This window comes from Pseudorca crassidens, chromosome 11 (genome assembly GCF_039906515.1).
Source record: "Pseudorca crassidens isolate mPseCra1 chromosome 11, mPseCra1.hap1, whole genome shotgun sequence".
Classification (NCBI taxonomy): Eukaryota; Metazoa; Chordata; class Mammalia; order Artiodactyla; family Delphinidae; genus Pseudorca; species Pseudorca crassidens.
In genome coordinates, this window is record NC_090306.1 from 25,873,092 (window position 1) to 25,891,349 (window position 18,258).

At 39.9% G+C, this 18,258-nt stretch overlaps 1 protein-coding gene across 3 annotated transcripts in view; it reads right to left on the bottom strand.

Annotated features, from left to right (window-relative positions):
* Positions 1-18,258, bottom strand: part of AMN1 (antagonist of mitotic exit network 1 homolog) — a 63,609-nt gene that overhangs the window by 23,523 nt on the left and 21,828 nt on the right. For 2 of the 3 annotated variants that reach the window (XM_067696095.1, XM_067696093.1), the window contains exon 2: positions 1,196-1,328. The exons of the other annotated variant lie outside the window; for it this stretch is intronic. In XM_067696095.1, coding sequence (XP_067552196.1) covers positions 1,196-1,312 — 117 coding nt within the window. In that variant the 5' untranslated portion in view covers positions 1,313-1,328. The remainder of the gene's footprint in view (positions 1-1,195; positions 1,329-18,258) is intronic. 3 annotated transcript variants of the gene reach the window in all.

Consider the following 18,258-nt stretch of genomic DNA (forward strand, 5'->3'; position numbering starts at 1 on the left):
ATTAGGTTTAAATGAATGTTCAGGATTGTCATAAAACAAAAATTTAAGTCACTGAAATACAAGTTAAAGGGATGTGGGGAAGTGAAGAAAACCACGTTTTCTGTAGCGTCAATGTTTCATCTGTGAGCCACACATACATTATATACATCCACAGAACCATCAACAATAAGAGCTGGATTCTACCTCCAAAGAGCAAAGCAGACTACAACACTAAAATGTCTATGTTCAAATGCAAGCTAACAGGAAGAAAATAAAGCATTAAAGGCACATCAAGTTAATGTAGAGGAAACACTATGGCACACTGAAGCACAATTCCAATGTGAAGTCACCATTGTAGACATATGGGGAGTGCTACCATCAGAGCTTGCTTCCTTTTGATCACAGGCTTTGGGCAGAGTATGTAGTAAAGTCAGCAATAAGTAGTTCCAGTCTCTGTAGGCAGTGAGTGATGATAGCTGCAAACCCATTTTACAGTTAAGACAACTGTGGTTCAATGTCAGAAAGAGTAGCAAGGCTAGAATTTTAATTCAAGTTGGAGGCCTTTACTACACTTATTCCCTTACAGAATAGTTAATTTTAGCTTAGTTAGTGAAGGGGAGTAAGTATAAATTAGCTGGAGTGAGGTACCCAAGAAGAATGAGAAGAGTTTAGAAGAGTGATTTTTAACTGACTGCTAACCATGAATGGACAAAGTCAATAGGCTATGATCATTTTTTAAATGGAATAAGACATACTAGAATAAAATAGAAAATATCCAAGTGTACTGTACAGAGTACTGTTACACAGAGGTGTGGCTTGTGCGCTAGCGTCACAATGTAACATATATATTTCTTACTGTGGGTCTTTTTTTTTGCTATTTGTTTATTCACCCTGCATTTTAATTTTTTTCCAGCTTTATTAAGGTGAACTCAATCAAAGAGTTTAAACTTCTTGAAAATATGGAGTTCATGGATGCTGGTACCATGAAGACAAGAGAAACACCTGAAAGAATAGTGGGAGAAGATTTTTTAGAAACTATTACACATGGACATTCTGGTTATCTGGAGAAAAAAAGAACCCCAACACTTTATTATATTTTAAAATTATTACTAATCCTACTATAAACCACTGTTCCATAAATGTGAAACCACAGCTAAACAGTAAAATATAATAGCCTGCTTTACAGGCTATACATGCTCTTTGTATATGCTCTTACCTCACTTATATTCGAATCTGTTATCTGCCCCTGCACGCTCATTATTTTGATCAGTCTATCTTTTATGTTGGGTGGCAAAGGCTTAATGTCTGTGATATATCTAGAAATATTCTTCATGAAGCACCAAAGGCATCTGAAATACAAATACAATATAGTAAATTACACTGTACAGGTACTGATTCCTAATATTTGTTTGTTTTTTTTAAAATAGATCTTTATTGGAGAATAATTGCTTCACAATACTGTGTTAGTTTCTGTTGTACACCAAAGTGAATCAGCTATATGCATACACATGTCCCCACATCCCCTCCCTCTTGAGCCTCCCTCCCATCCTCCCTATCCCACCCCTCTAGGTCATCGCAAAGCACCGAGATGATCTCCCTGTGCTATGCAGCTGCTTCCCACTAGCTGTTTTACATTTGGTAGTGTATATATGTTGATGCTACTCTCACTTCATCCCAGCTTCCCCCTTCCATCCTGTGTCCTCAAGTCCACTCTCTATGTCTACATCTTTATTCCTGCCCTGCAACTAGGTTCATCAGTACCATTTTTTTTTTAGATTCCATATATATGCGTTAGCATATGGTATCTGTTTTTCTCTTTCTGACTTATTTCACTCTGTATGACAGACTCTAGGTCCATCCACCTCACTATAAATAACTCAATTTCGTTCCTTTTTATGACTGAGTAATATTCCATTGGGTATATGTGCCACATCTTCTTTGTGATAATTCATCTGTTGATGGGCATTTAGGGTGATTCCACGTCCTGGCTATTGTAAATAGTTTTGCAATGAACATTGTGGTACATGTCTCTTATTGAATTATAGTTTTCTCAGGGTATATGCCCAATAGTGGGATTGCTGGGTTATATGGTAGTTCTATTTTTATTTTTTTAAGGAACCTCCAAATGCTATTTGTTAGTGCTTAGTCCTTTCATAAACAGGGTGTACATTTTTTTTTTTTTTCGGTATGCAGGCCTCTCACTGTTGTGGCCTCTCCCGTTGCAGAGCACAGGCTCCGGACACACAGACTCAGCAGCCACAGCTCACGGGCCCAGCTGCTCCGCGGCATGTGGGATCTTCCCGGACCGGGGCACGAACCCGTGTCCCCTGCATCGGCAGGCAGACTCTCAACCACTGCGCCACTAGGGAAGCCCCAGGGTGTACATTTTATATGAATATTTACAACTTAAGCTTGGTAAGATGCAAAAGCCTAGTCTGTGCTCAGTTATGGGCAAGTTTCTTTTCCTCTACAACTTTTTCTCAGCATACCTCATTTACTAAAATGCATCCTGATAACAAGATATTTTTCTTAAGTCAGTCTCTCCAATTCCTAAGACACAGTTTCCACCAAGTTTTTAGTCACATATTTCTAAGTAAACATTAAATTAGGGCCTACAAATTGACAAATTTTATTTGTTAATGCAACAATCTTGCTTTCACTATTTTTCTTAAAAATTATGCAGGTATTAGAATCACTCAAGAAAGAACTGTAACCACAAAGATTCCACAAATAGTGCAAATCACAGAGATAATAAACTTAGTGCCAGTATTGCATACGCACAGTTATCAAAGCAGGCAACAACCGAGACCTACATGACCAACATACCTCAAATGTGGCCTGAGATTCCAACTATCTGAGACACTCGTATGTTAGACAAATAATACAAACCTTATTTTTATTTATTTATTTTTTTGTGGTACGCGGGCCTCTCACTGTTGTGGCCTCTCCCGTTGTGGAGCACAGGCTCCGGATGCGCAGGCTCAGCGGCCACGGCTCACGGGCCCAGCTGCTCCGCGGCATGTGGGATCTTCCCAGACCGGGGCACAAACCCGTGTCCCCCGCATCGGCAGGTGGACTCTCAACCACTGCGCCACCAGGGAAGTCCAATACAAACCTTATTTAATTTCTGCCTACAAATACTCCCTCATATATACACTTTTACATTCATGAATAAATATGATCATACACTTGAATTTTTTTAGTGCAATCTTTATTTTTTCTTCTTTTGGTTGCCTCTGCCTTTCCCTCTCCTTTCCTTCCCCCTTCCATTATTTAGTTCCTCACCCTATTCCGTGTATGTTCCCTCTTATTTTTTCTCTGTGCTTGTACACACACACGTTTACTCACACATGTATGTATGTACTCAAACATACATTTAAAGGGTTAGGTTGGGGGTGGGGAGAGATCACTGTTTCCTAGAATGGCATCACTGTATACTCACTTTTCTACACCCTCTTTCATTCAATAATACCTTAGGAAATTCTTTAAAGCATCAAGTGTGGTTTTAAGTTTCCTTTAACGCCGATATAATATTTCACAGTGTGGATGACTTTAGTCATCCCCTATTGATGAGAATTCCACTGTTTCAAGGATATGTTAACATATGGTGTCAGATTGTTTTCTTCATATTTCCATCAGCAGTGTTGGAGGGTTCCCTTTCCTCTACATCCCTAAGCAGTAGGTATTATTGTTCATTTTATTTATTTTTCCATTATGTCCATTTCCCAGTCTCATCCCCCACCACTCCAGGAAACCATTCTAATGTCTAATATGTATCCTTTTGTTGTATGTACCGTCAACATGATTGTTATATGGATGTATTTCTAATTTATGTATGTGGTATTTGTCATAGATTTGCTTAGTCTTTCACTCAGCACTGTTTTTGTTTTGTTTTTTTTTTGTTATTTATTTATTATTATTTTTGGCTGTGTTGGGTCTTCATTGCTGTGCGTGGGCTTTCTCTAGTTGCAGCGAGTGGGGGCTACTCTTCGTTGTGGTGCATGCATTTCTCATTGTGGTGGTTTCTCTTGTTGCAGAGCACGGGCTTTAGGTGCATGGGCTTCAGTAGTTGTGGCTCACGGGCTTAGTTGCTCCGCAGCATGTGGGATCTTCCTGGACCAGGGCTCGAACCCATGCCCCCTGCACTGGCAGGTGGATTCTTATCCACTGCCCCACCAGGGAAATCCCTTAGCACTATTTTTAAGATCTACTTACTCTTAAATGTTGGAAGATCTCATGGGTGAAAAGTGGTATCTCATTACTTTAATTTGTGTTTCTTTAATTACTAGTAAATTTAATATCTTTTCATAAACATGCTGGCTATCTAGATTTTCTTTTCTCAGGATTGCCTATTCATATCCTTTGTCTATTTTGCTGTTTTTTACTTAAATTTGTAAGAGTTATTTTGTGGCCAAATACATGACTGATTTTGTATATGCTCTATAAATATTCAGAGAATGTATACTCTCTGAGAAATGTAATGTTCTCTTTCTGTGTATTATATATGTGTGTCTAAATATCTCTCTCTGTGTATGTATACACAAATATGTGTATATGATTATTTATTGATTAGTACACAAATATATTGTGTATATGATTATTTATTGATGAGTATCATTTAATTCTTCTATGTTCTTATTTTTTCTATTAAATCTGTAGAATTCTTAGTTTGCAATACTTGTATTTTGAAATCAACTTTTCTTTTTTTTCTACAAGTTTTTGCTAGTTTATGTACATCACCATTTTATAATGAAAATTTTCAAAAATACAGAAAAATAAAATAGAATGATATAAATCATGTACCCAAAATCAAGAATTTAAAAATTTATTTTATCATTTTGTGTCAGGTATCTTTCATAAGATATAAAACACTTCAGATAAAATTAAAACCTCCTTTGTCTGCCTATTCAGGTTTACTTTCTTTATCTCCCTTTGCAGAAACAACTACTACCATGAAGTTGTTCTTTTTTTAAAAATTTTTATTGGAGTATAACTGATTTAGAATGTTGTGTTAGTTTCAGGTGTACAGCAAAGTGAATCAGTTATACATATACATATATCCATTCTTTTTTAGATTATTTTCCCACATAGGCCATTAGAGTATTGAGTAGAGTTCCCTGTGCTATATAGTAGGTCCTTATTAGTTATCTGTTTTATATACAGTCGTGTGTATATGTCAATCCAAACCTCCCATTTATCTCTCCCCCTCTCCCTATCCCCTGGTAACCATAAGTTTGTTTTCTATGACTGTAACTCTATTTTTCTCTTGTAGATAAGTTCATTTGTACCCTATTTTTAGATTCCACATATAAGTGATACATTTGTCTTCCTCTGTCTGACTTACTTCATTTAGTATGACAATCTCTAGGTCCATCCACGTTGCTGCAAATGGCATTATTTCATTCTTTTTTATGGCTGAGTAATATTCCATTATATATATGTACCACAACTTCTTTATCCATTCCTCTGTCGATGGACATTCAGGTTGTTGCCATGTCCTGGCTATTGTAAATAGTGCTGCAATGAATATTGGGGTGTATGTATCTTTTTGAATTATGGTTTTCTCTGGATATATGCCCAGGCGTGGAATTGCTGGGCCCTATGGTAGTTCTATTTTTAGTTTTATAAGGAACATCCATACTGCTCTCCATAGAGGTTGTACCAATTTACATGGCCACCAACAGTGTAGGAGGGTTCCCTTTTCTCCACACCATCTCCAGCATTTACTGTTTGTAGTTTGTTTTTTTTAAATTTATTTTTGGCTGCATCAGGTCTTAGTTGCAGCGTGCAAGATCTTCATTGAGGCATGCAGGATCTTTCGTTGCAGTGCGCAGTCTTCTCTCTAGTTGTGGCATGCGGGTTTTCTCTTCTCTAGTTGTGGCACACTGGCTCCAGGGCATGTTGGCTCTGTAGCTGTGGTGCACGGGTTCCAGAGCACATGGGCTCTGCAGTTTGTGGCACGTGGGCTCTCTAGTTGAGGCGTGCAAGCTCAGTAGTTGTGGTGTGCGGGCTTAGATGCCCTGCGGCACGTGGGACCTTAGTTCCCTGACCAGTGATTGAACCCGCATACTCTGCATTGTAAGGCAGATTCTTTACCACTGGACCACCAGGGAAGTCCCTGTTTGTAGATTTTTTGATGATGGCCATTCTGACTGGTATGCGGTGATACCTATTGTAGTTTTGATTTGCATTTCTCTAATAATTAGTGATGTTGAACATTTTTTCATGTGCTTTTTGGCCACCTGTATGTCTTCTTTGGAGAAATGTCTATGTAGATCTTCTGCCAATTTTTTGATTGGGTTGGTTTTTTTGACATTGAGCTGCATGAGCTGTTTGTATATTTTGGAGATTAATCCCTTGTCGGTTGCTTTGTTTGCAAATATTTTCTCCCATTCTGAGGGTTGTCTTTTCATTTTGTTTACGGTTTCCTTTGCTGTGAAAAAGGTTTTAAGTTTAATTAGGTCCCAATCATTTATTTTTGTTTTTATTTTCATTAATCTAGGAGGTGGATCGAAAAAGATCTTGTTGTGATTTATGTCAACGAGTGTCCTGCCTATGTTTTCCTCTAAGAGTTTTATAGTATCCGGCCTTATGTTTAGGTCTTTAATCCATTTCAAAACATTATATTAACAATATAATTAATTATTAATAATATAATTATGATATTAATACTACTAATAAGATTAAATCCATTATATAACATTTCAGATAAAATTAAAGCCTCTGTCAACCTATTCAGGTTGATTCTCTTTATCTCCCTTTGCAGAAACAACTACTACCATGAAGTTTTAAAAATAGTTTCTGTCCATGATTTTATTATACTTCTAATACTAAAGTATATATGCATAAAGAGCATATAGTATTCTTTCTGTACTTATAAAATATCGTGTATTAAGTTTCCTACCATGACTAAATTTGACAATTGTCCTTGTAATTGTGATAGTTTTCCTTTTTATAAGACTATGGTGTTGGTTGCAAATTCATGATCATTTTATCTTCTCATGGAACATTCCTTTTACCCTCAAGTAATGTCTCTATCTATATTAATGTTTTTCACTTCAGTAAAACCATTCAGTCTGGTTTTACTATTGCTCCACCATCTTTCTTTGGCTTCTTTTGCTAACATCTTTGCAAGATTCATCTGCATTGTTGTAGATAGCTATAGTTTGTTCATGCCCATTTTCACTGCTGCATAATATTCCACTGTACAATTTATTTTTCTATTTGACTGTTGATGTACAGTGTGGTGGTTTATAATTTTTTACTATTAGGAATATTAATATGGATATTTGGGGACATGTCTCTTGGTACACATGTGCCTATGTTTCAATCAAGTTTATACCTGCGAGTGGAACTGCTGACTCATATGGTATGCATATGTTTAGCTTAATGTCCAACAGTTTTCCAAAGTGTTTGTACTGATTCAAAATCCTACCATCAGTCAATGAAAGTTTCTGGAATCCATATCCTTGTCAACACTTGGCATTGTCAGTCTCTTTAATTTTTGCCAGTATAGTGAGGGTATAGTAACAATGCATTGTGGCTTTAAATTTCAATCCCAGATTATTAATTTGAGCACATTTTCATTCCTTTATTGTATTGATACATTTGGATAGTCTCTTGGAGTTTCTGTTCAAGTATCATGTCCAGTTTTCTTTTGGGTTGACTGTTTTACTTAGTGGTACGTAGGAGTTCCTCTTATATTACAGACATGAGCCTTCTGTTGATTATGTATGTTGCAATTATAGACTCCCATTCTGTGGTTTGCCTTTTCATTCTCTTAATCATGTTTTATGTTGTAAAGAAGTACATTTGATGAGGTCCAATATGTGTTTTCTTTATAGCAAGTATTTTTTTGTGTCCTGTTTATGAACTCTTTCACTGTTCTACATTCATGAAAATAGTCTCCTATGCTTATTTCTAGAAAAAATTCATTCATTGTTTTACCTTTCACTTTTTGACTTAAAAACCCTCTTGTAATTGATTTTTTTCAATTGTCAAGAACTGTGCAGAGTCTGAGAGTTTACCCTACTTACTTGTTTATGAGTTAGCTTTATTACCATTTCATGAATGCTAGCAGAAGACATGAGATCCCTGGGTCAGAGAAAAAGGACTTTATTACTAATGACAAGAGCAGTAGCCAGAGCTTCATGTTTCTGCTGGTTCCCCATGCCCTCCAAGTCCTGCAAATATAATGTAGGTAGGTCAAGATAGATGTTTGCCCATGCAGTGGGTTGTATTACAAGAGAAGAACACTGAGCTTGGGGGAATTCACCATTTTTATATCAAACTGAAGCAAAACTGCTCTTTTTGGAAGGAGAAAATACTTCATCCCTCAAGTCTGTCTGCTACAAACACAACCTTGAGAAATGTCCTAGGTAATCAAGGTCCCGCATTCTTGGTATACCCAGCAAAAATGTGCAGGTCCACAGCACTGCCTCTCCCAACAATCTACCCCAACATGTTCTTGGCTGAATTCAAATATTCATGTAAGTATGCCACTCTGTCAGCCATTTTAATTAATTTGACCAACAGAGGCTAAAACCAAATCCGTTCAATTTGTCACTTAAAGCATTTAATTAAAGCTATTATCAATAGTACTCCAAGTAGCAGGATAAGGCCAACCTTCAGTAATGATGACCTCAAAAGTGTCTGCAGGCAGCCATAAAAAGAAACGAAACTGAGTTATCTGTAGTGAGGTGGATGGACTCTGTCTGCCATACAGAGTGAAGTAAGTCAGAAAGAGAAAAACAAATACCATATGCTAACACATATATATGGAATTAAAAAAAAATGGTTCTGAAGAACCTAGGGGCAAGACAGGAATAAAGACGCAGATATAGAGAATGGACTCGAGGACACAGGGAGGGGGAAGGGTAAGCTGGGACGAAGTGAGACAGGGACATGGACATATATATACTACCAAATGTAAAATAGCTAGTGGGAAGCAGTCACATGGCACAGGGAGATCAGCTCGGTGCTTTTGACCACCTAGAGGGGTGGGATAGGGAGAGTGGGAAGGAGACGCAAGAGGGAGGAGATATGGGGATATATGTATATGTATAGCTGATTCACTTTGTTATAAAGCACCACTGTAAAGCAATTATACTCCAATAAAGAAGTTAAAAAAAAAAACCTTAAAAAAAAAAAAAGTGCCTGCAGGGTCCCAGACTCAGCTAACTGTGAAAAAGTATGGAATGGGGTGGGGGTGGGGGGAACTAGTAGGTCTTATTTTAAGACAGGATGTGGTCAAAATCCAATCTATCATCCATTATGAAACATGCAAAGGAATTTAGGTGGTTATTTCAATGACTACCTTTTTCTTTCTTAGGGCTTTTAATTTTTAAAAAATCCGTCTGTTATTTTATCTATATCCTTCCCTTAAGGATAACTGCTCCTTTGTTTTTGAACATTTCCAATATCTTTGTTTTAAAATATTTTTCAAAATTCTATTGTCTGTAGTTCTTAAAGTGTCAATTCTCCTATTTTCTGTTGAGTCTCTTTCATGCGATTTTTTTCTTTAGATACTTTATAAATTTTGACTGTTAACGCTTCTTTGCACAAGTAGTTTTGCATGAGAGTCCTGTATTCTTTGCGTTGTGAAAGCAAACCTCGCAGAGAAGGTTTCAGTTTTCCTCTTCTTAAGGACCCTGTCTTTATCTTGTTGAACTGCAATAACAAAATACCATAGACCAGGTAGCTTAAAAACAAAAGAACTTTAATTTTTACAGTTCTGGATGCTGGAAGTCCAAGATCAAAGTGCCAGCATGGTTGGGTAAGGGCTCTCTTCCTCATTCACAGCTGGGACCTTCTTTATGTGTCATCACATGGTGGAAGGGACTAGGGATTTCTCTGGAGATTCTTTTGTAAAGGCACTAATCCCATTCATAAGGCTCCACCCTCATGATTTAAACACCTCCCAAAGGCCCCAGCTACTACCAGCATACCTTTAGGGATAGGATTGCAACATAAGAATTTCAGAGGTACAAAAACATTCAGACCATAGCAGACCTCATAAATATTCACAAATTCCAAAGCATAGTTAACTGTTATGTATCCATCTTGAGGATATTAACAGTGAAAATTCAAACCATACACCTGCATATAATAAATGCACAAGATACTAGTTTTTATTTATTTATTTATTTATTTATTTTTGCGGTACATGGGCCTCTCACTGTTGTGGCCTCTCCCGTTGCGGAGCACAGTCTCCGGATGCGCAGGCCCAGCCGCTCCGCAGCATGTGGGATCCTCCCGGACCGGGGCACGAACCCGTGTCCCCTGCATCGGCAGGCAGACTCTCAACTACTGCGCCACCAGGGAAGCCCAAGATACTAGTTTTTAAACAGGAATTCTATTTTTGGCTGGGACTTTATATCCTTGCCATTGATGTGGGCTGCTCTTGGAAGAGTGTGACCTCAAGCTAGGTGGCTCTGCAACAGAGGTAGATTCTGATGGAGCTGAGTAATGGAAGCTATCTGCCCACCCTCCTCCCACAGGAGGGCAGAAAGTCCTTCCCTGAAGGATGAGCTGGGTGGCACATCTCCGTGGATTTCACTCCCGTTTTCCAAAACTATGCATTATTTAGGTTGTTTACACATTTTAAGTAATTCATACTGGATGGACTACAAGAAATAAGAAGGGTAACGAGTTTAGACTCTCTCAGCTCTCATTATCCTCAACTCTGTTATGATATTGAAATCAGATGCTCTACCATCAACAGAAAGTTATGTCATTTATTCTAAAAGTTAAAAGCTTAACTAAAAAAGATCATTTGGGGAGTAACTGCTTTATTAAGATATAACTGATATAACGGTGGTTTTTAGTGAATCCACAGAGTTGTGCATCCATCATCATTATCTAATTCCAGAAGATTTTCAATACACTAAAAAGAAATCTTGTACCAATTGTGCCAATCCTCCCCACCTTCCACAGCCTAGGGAACTACCAGAAGCTCCACAGAAATCCCTAGCCCCTTCTACCATGTGAGGACACAACGAGACAGGGTGCTATTTTCTGTATCTCTAGATTAGCCTATCTGCACATTTCATATAAATGGAATCATAAAATATGTGGTATTTTATTACTGGCTTCCTTCACTTAGCATAGCATTTTCAAGTTCATCTACGTTGTAACATGTATCAGCACTTCATTCCTTTTTACCGTCTTTTGTTTATCCATGCATCAGCTTATGGGTATTTGGGTTGTCTCTACTTTTGGGCTATTATGGATAATGCTGTTATAAACATTTGTGTATGAGTTTTTGGATGGACATATGTTTTCATTTCTTTTGGGGACATATCTAAGAGCTCAGTTGCTGGGTCACATAAAACTGTTGGATCATATGGCAACTCTATGTGTAAACATTTGAGGAACTACTGAACTATTTTCCAAAGTGGCTACACCATTTTATGTTCCTACCAGCAGTGTAAGAGGGTTCCAATTTCTCAACATCCTTTTCAATATTTGATTTTTTCTTTAATCTTTATTTTTAAATTAATTAATTAATTATTTTTTGCTGCACCAGGTCTTAGTTGCGGCACGTAGGATCTTCATCATGGGATGCAGGCTCTTAGTTGTGGCATGTGGACTCTTAGTGGCGGCATGCACATAGGATCTAGTTCCCTGACCAGGGACTGAACCCGGGCCCCCTACATTGGGAGCGTGGAGTCTTGACCACTGGACCGCCAGGGAAGTCCCTAATCTGTCTTTTTTTAATATAGCCATCCCAGTGGCTATGAAGTAATAGCTCATTGTGGGTTTTTTTAAATGGTTTTATTTATTTATTTTTTTTGCGGCACGCAGGCCTCTCGCTGTTGTGCCTCTGCCGTTGTGGAGTACAGGCTCCAGACGCGCAGGCTCAGTGGCCATGGCTCATGGGCCCAGCCGCTCCGCGGCATGTGGGATCCTCCCGGACCAGGGCACGATCCTGCGGCCCCTGCATCGGCAGGTGGACTCTCAACCACTGCGCCACCAGGGAAGCCCCTCATTGTGGTTTTGATTTGCATTTCACTGCTGGCTGATGATGTTGAGCATCTGTGCATGTGCTTGTCAGCCATCTGTATATCTCCTTTATAGAAACATCTGTTTAGATACTGCTCCCACTTTTAAGTTGGGTTTTGCTATTTATAGGATTCTTAGTTGAGGTTTTTCTTTCAGCACTTTAAATATGTCAATCCATTACCTTCTGACTCCATTGTTTCTGATAAGAAGTCCACTGTTAATCTAATTAGGCTTCCTTTATACATGAGTAATTTTTCTCTTGCTGCTTACAGGATTTTCTTCTGGTCTTTGGCCTCAGCAGTTTTACTATGATATTTGTGTTTAGATCTCTTTGTATTTATCCTACAAATTCATCGAGTTAATTTCAATTCAGAGTTTATTGGATGTGTAGATTAATATTTCTCATTAAATCTGGCTTTTAGCTATTATTTCTTCCAAGAATTTTTTTCCGCTCCTTTCTCTCCTTTTGTTCTGGTATTCCCATCACATGTATGTTGACATACTTATCCCATACTTCTCTGAGGTTCTGTTCCATTTTCTTCATCCTATTTTCTTTCCACTCTTCAGATTGCATACTATTATTTATCTTCAAGTTCATAATTCTTTCTTCTGCCAGTTCAAATCTACTACTGAGTCCCTCTAGTGATTTTTAAATTTCAGTTATTGTACTTTTTCAATTCCAGAATTTCCATTTGGTTCTTTTTTATACATAATTTCTATCTCTATATAAATATTCTCTATTATATCTACTGTATGAGACATTGTCATCATGCCTTTCTTTACTTCTTTTATTTTCTTCTTTGAAATTGAGGTGAAATTTGCATAATATAAAATTGATCATTTAAAGTGTACAATTCAGTGGCATTTTGTATATTCATGTTGTGTAACCACCACCTCTATACTTATAAAATATTTTCATTAGCCCAAAAGAAAACTTACACTTATTAAGGAGTCAATTTCCATTCCTCTTTTTCCCCAGTACCTGGCAACTACCAATATGCTTTCTTTCACTGTGGAATTTTCTGTTTCAGGTATTTCATATAAATTAATTCATATAAATGTGAACTTTTGTGTCTGGCTTCTTCCACTTAGCATAATGTTTCTGACGTTCATCCATGCTCATGTATCAGCACTTTATTCCTTTTTATGGCTGAATGATATTTCATTGTATGGATATACCTCATTTTGTTTATTGATTCATTGGTGATGGACATTTTGGTTGCTTCTACATTTTGGCTGTTGTGAACAGTGTTGCTATGAATTTGTGTACAAGTATTTGTTTGAGTACCCAGTTTCAATTCTGTCGGGTACATACCTAGGAGTGGAATTGCCGGGTAATATGGTAATTCTATGTTTAACTTTTTGAGGAACTGCCAAGCTGTTTCTCCCTTGACTTCTGTAAGTATGGTATCCTTTAGTTCTTTGAACACATTTATAGTAGTTTCTTTAAGTCTTTGCTAAGTCCAACATCTGGGTCCTCTCAAAGGCAGTTTCTGGGTAAATACAATAAAAGCTGTTACCACTGTCTTAGACCAGGGGTCAGAAAACTATGGCTAATGGGCCAAATTTGGCCTGTTATCTGCTTTTGTGTATAAAGCTTCCTTGGAACACAGCCATGTCTGTTGATTTATGTACTGTCTATGGCTGCTTTCACACACTATAATGGCAGAGCTGAGACTGTATGGCCTGTAAGTCTGAAAATATTCATTGTCTAGACTTACAGCAGTTTGCCAATATCTACCTTAGATAATGGTAATACTATTAAGATTAAAGCTTATATTCTTACTGACTCTTAGACTATTGCCAATTGCCTAGTCACCTGGTCTGCCATTTGCAAGACCACAGATTGGTAGATTAAAGATCAAGTCCTCTTTAGGACTGTGAATTGTAGAAACAAATTATAGCTGATATACATGGCAATGGCTCATTCCCTAATGGAATGGGCTGGGTTCATGCTGTTAATTAAGTATGCCCCACCCAGATCCCTGTCACTGCTACTGGGAATCCATCATCACACTGAACATGGCAACACATCCACCATCATGGCCGAGGAAAGTAAGGATTATCTGTGTCTGATGTTAAAGCTACCACTGCATGTCAGTCTTGTGCCTCCTTTCAAAAGTTTGCCTGTTGGGCTTCCCTGCTGGTGTGGTGGTTAAGAATCTGCCTGCCAATGCAGGGGACATGGGTTCAAGCCCTGGTCCAGGAAGATCCAACATGCTGCGGAGCAACTAAGCCCGTGTGCCACAATTACTGAGCCCGCACTCTAGGGCCCATGAGCCACAACTACTGAACCCACACGCCACAACTACTGAAGCCCATAAGCCTAGAGCCCATGCTCCGCAACAAGAGAAGCCACCGCAATGAGAAGCCTCCGCACCTCAACGAAGAGTAGCCCCCACTTGCTGCAACTAGAGAAAGCCCGCGCACAGCAATGAAGACCCAACACAGTCAAAAATAAATAAATAAAATAAAATTTAAAAAAAGTTTGCCTGTTTGTTTTCTAATGAAATAGGCCACAATACATAGAGTGTTGTCCCCTCTCACTCCTGACAAGCTGACTATATTGAGCCTTTGACCACTTGCCTTGGGTCCTCCATTGATGCCTTACTGTTGTCGATATGTTTTCAGGTTATGGTGTCACTGTTCCAGTCTGATCAACCAACTCAAGCCACATTGGCCATAACATAAAATGTGTTATGTTTTTGGCCTTTCAGGTCATATTCAGTTGGACGGTATGATGTCTCTTATTGCAAAGGTTCACTCAACACTGGACCAATAGTCAAGGTATTCAATGGACATTTCATATCCCTTATTATCCTCAAGCTGCTGGTTCCAACAACAGGTAAATGGATTTTTTAAAAAGTCAACTAAAGAGATTTCTGACTCTACCTCCTTCACTTTCTCCTGATCCACACATCTTAATTAAATGCAAGCATCCACTGAAAGAGTTCACATCCCCTTGGCCACCTTCTAGATAATGATCAGGATAAAAGGGGTGGAGGGTTTTCTTGACCAATTCTGAAATTTTAGAATTCTATTCTGACATTTCCTGAGCATGATGCATCTTTCTTTTCCCTAACAGTTACCCCAAGCCAGCCTGGTTGGTACAGCTGGGTGGCAGCCTGGCCAAAAAGGAGCTTATAGAATTCAAACTTAATCTTGGTTTAGTCACCCGTATTCTCCTTTTGGATTGAACTGGTTCTAGATCAGAGTCGGCAAACTATAACCCATGGGCCGAGCCTGGTCTGCTGCCTGCTTTTGTAAATAAAGTTTTACTGAATCACAGTCATGACTGTTTCTTTATTATGTATTGTCTATGGCTGCTTTTGCTCTACAAAGGCAGAGTTGAGTAATTGTGACAGAAGCCTACAAAACTGAAAATATTTCTCTTCAGCTCTTTACAGAAAAAGTTTGCCAACCTCTATCCTATGAAGATAATGACCATTTGGTTGAGTAAACTGCTCACCAAGTTCCCCTGCAGTAGCCCATGCCCATGAAGGTGGGAAATATGATGGATTCCTATAAATTTTGGAAAAATATCCTTGTCGGACTACCCTGGTGGTCCAGTGGTTAAGACTCCACACTCCCAATGCAGGGGGCCCGGATTCAATCTCTGGTCAGGGAACTAAGATCTTGCATGTTGCACAGCGTGGCCCCCCAAAACATAAATTAGGGGGACCCTCAAGATGGTGGAGGAGTCAGACTTGGAGATCACCTTCCTCCCCACAAATACATCAAAAATACACCTACATGTGGAACAACTCCTACAGAACACTTACTGAACGCTGGCAGAAGACCTCAGACTTCCCCCAAAGCAAGAAAATACCCATGTACCTGGGTAGGGCAAAAGAAAAAACAGAGATAAAAGAATAGGGACGCGGGCTTCCCTGGTGGCGCAGTGGTTGAGAGTCCGCCTGCTGATGCAGGGGACACGGGTTCATGCCCCGGTCCGGAAAGATCCCACATGCCGCGGAGCGGCTGGGCCTGTGAGCCACGGCCGCTGAGCCTGCGCATCCGGAGCCTGTGCTCCGCAACGGGAGAGGCCACAACAGTGAGATGCCCACATACCGCGAAAAAAAAAAAAATAGAATAGGGATGGGACCTGCACCTCTGGGAGGGAGCTGTGAAGGAAGAAAAGTTTCCACATACTAGGAAGCCCCTTCACTGGCGGAGATGGGGTGTGGGGGGGTGGGAAGCTTCGGAGCCATGGAGGAGAGCGCAGCAACAGGGGTGCAGAGGGCAAAGTGGAGAGATTCCCGCACAGAGTATCAGTGCCAACCAGCACTCACCAGCCTGTGAGGCTTGTCTGCTCACCCGTCGGGGCGGGTGGGCACTGGGAGCTGAGGCTTGGGCTTCGCAGTTCAGATCCCAGGGAGAGGACTGGAGTTGGCTGCATGAACACAGCCTGAAGGGGGCTAATGAGCCACAGCTAGGCAGGAGGGAGTCAGGGAAAAAGTGTGGACCTGCCTAAGAGGCAAGAAACCATTGTTTTGGGGTGCACGAGGAGAGGGGATTCCTTATCTGTCTGCCCACAGAAGGCAGAGCACCGCCTAAATGAGCTCCAGAGACTGGTGTGAGCCACGGCTATCAGCTCAGACACCAGAGATGGGCAGGAAACACTAACGCTGCTGCAGCCACCAAGGATCCTGTGTGCAAGCGCAGGTCACTAACCATACCCACAGGGAGCCTGTGCAACCCACCACTACCAGGGTCCCATGATCCAGGGACAACTTCCCTGGGAGAACACACATGGTCCGCCTCAGCCTGTTGCAATGTCACACCGGCCTCTGCCACCGCTGGCTCACCCCGTATTCCAATTATAACTACTGCACCCATCCCTCCTCCTGGCATGAGTGAGCCAGAGCCCCTAATCAGCCGATGCTTTAACCGCATCTTGTCTGGGCAGGAACAGAAGCCTGAGGGCAATCTACAGGAAGAGGTGGCGGCAAAACCAAAGCTGAACCCCAGGAGCTGTGCAAACAAAGAAGAGAAAGGGAAATTTCTCCGTGCAGCCTCAGGAGCAGTGGATTAAATCCCCACAATCAACTTGAGGTACCCTGCATCTGTGGAATACCTGAATAGACAACAAATCAATCCAAAATTGAGGAGGTGGACTTTGGGAACAACTGTGGACTTGGGGTTTGCTGCCTGCAACTGACTTCTTTCTGATTTTTATGTTTATTGTAGTATGGTTTTTAGTGCTTGTTATCATTGGTAGACTTGTTTATTGGTTTCGTTGCTCTCTTTTTTTAAAGTATTTTATTTTAATAATTAAAAATTTTTTTTATTTTAATAGTTTTATTTTACTTATTTTTTTTTTTCTTTCTTTTTTTTCTCCCTTTTCGTCTGAGCTAGTTGGCTGACAGGGTCTTGGTGCTCCGGCCTGGTGTCAGGCCTGAGCCTCTGAGGTGGAAGAGCTGAGTTCAGGACACTGGTCCACCAGAGACCTCATGGCCCCATGTAATATCAATTGGCGAGAGCTCTCCAAGCAATCTCTATCTCAATGCTAAGACCCAGCTCCCCTCAATGGCCAGCAAGCTCCAGTGCTGGACACCGCATGCCAAACAACTAGCAAGACAGGAACACAACCCCACCCATTAGTAGAGAGGCTGCCTAAAATCATAGTAAGTTCACAGACATCCCAAAACACACCACTGGACTCAGCCCTGCCCAACTGAAAGACAAGATCCAGCCCCACCCACCAGAACACAGGCACCAGTCCCGTACACCAGGAAGCCTACACAAGCAACTAAACCAACCTTACCCACTCGGGGCAGACACCAAAAACAATGGAAACTATGAACCTGCAGGCTGTGAAAAGGACATGCCAAACACAATAAGTTAAACAAAATGAGAAGACAGAGAAATATGCAGAGATGAAGAAGCAAGGTAAAAACCCACCAGACCAAACAAATGAACAGGAAATAGGCAGTCTACCTGAAAAAAAATTCAGAGTAATGATAGTAAAGATAATCCAAAATCTTGGAAATAGACTGGAGAAAAAAAGAGGAAACGTTTAACAAGAACCTAGAAGAACTAAAGAGTAAATACACAATGATGAACAACACAATACATGAAATTAAAAACTCTCTAGAAGGAATCAATAGCAGAATAACTGAGGCAGAAGAACAGATAAGTGACCTCGAAGATAAAATAGTGGAAATAACTACCACAGAGCAGAATAAAGAAAAAAGAATGAAGTGAATTGAGGACAGTCTCAGAGACCTCTGGGACAACATTAAACGCACCAACATTCATATTACAGGGGTCCCA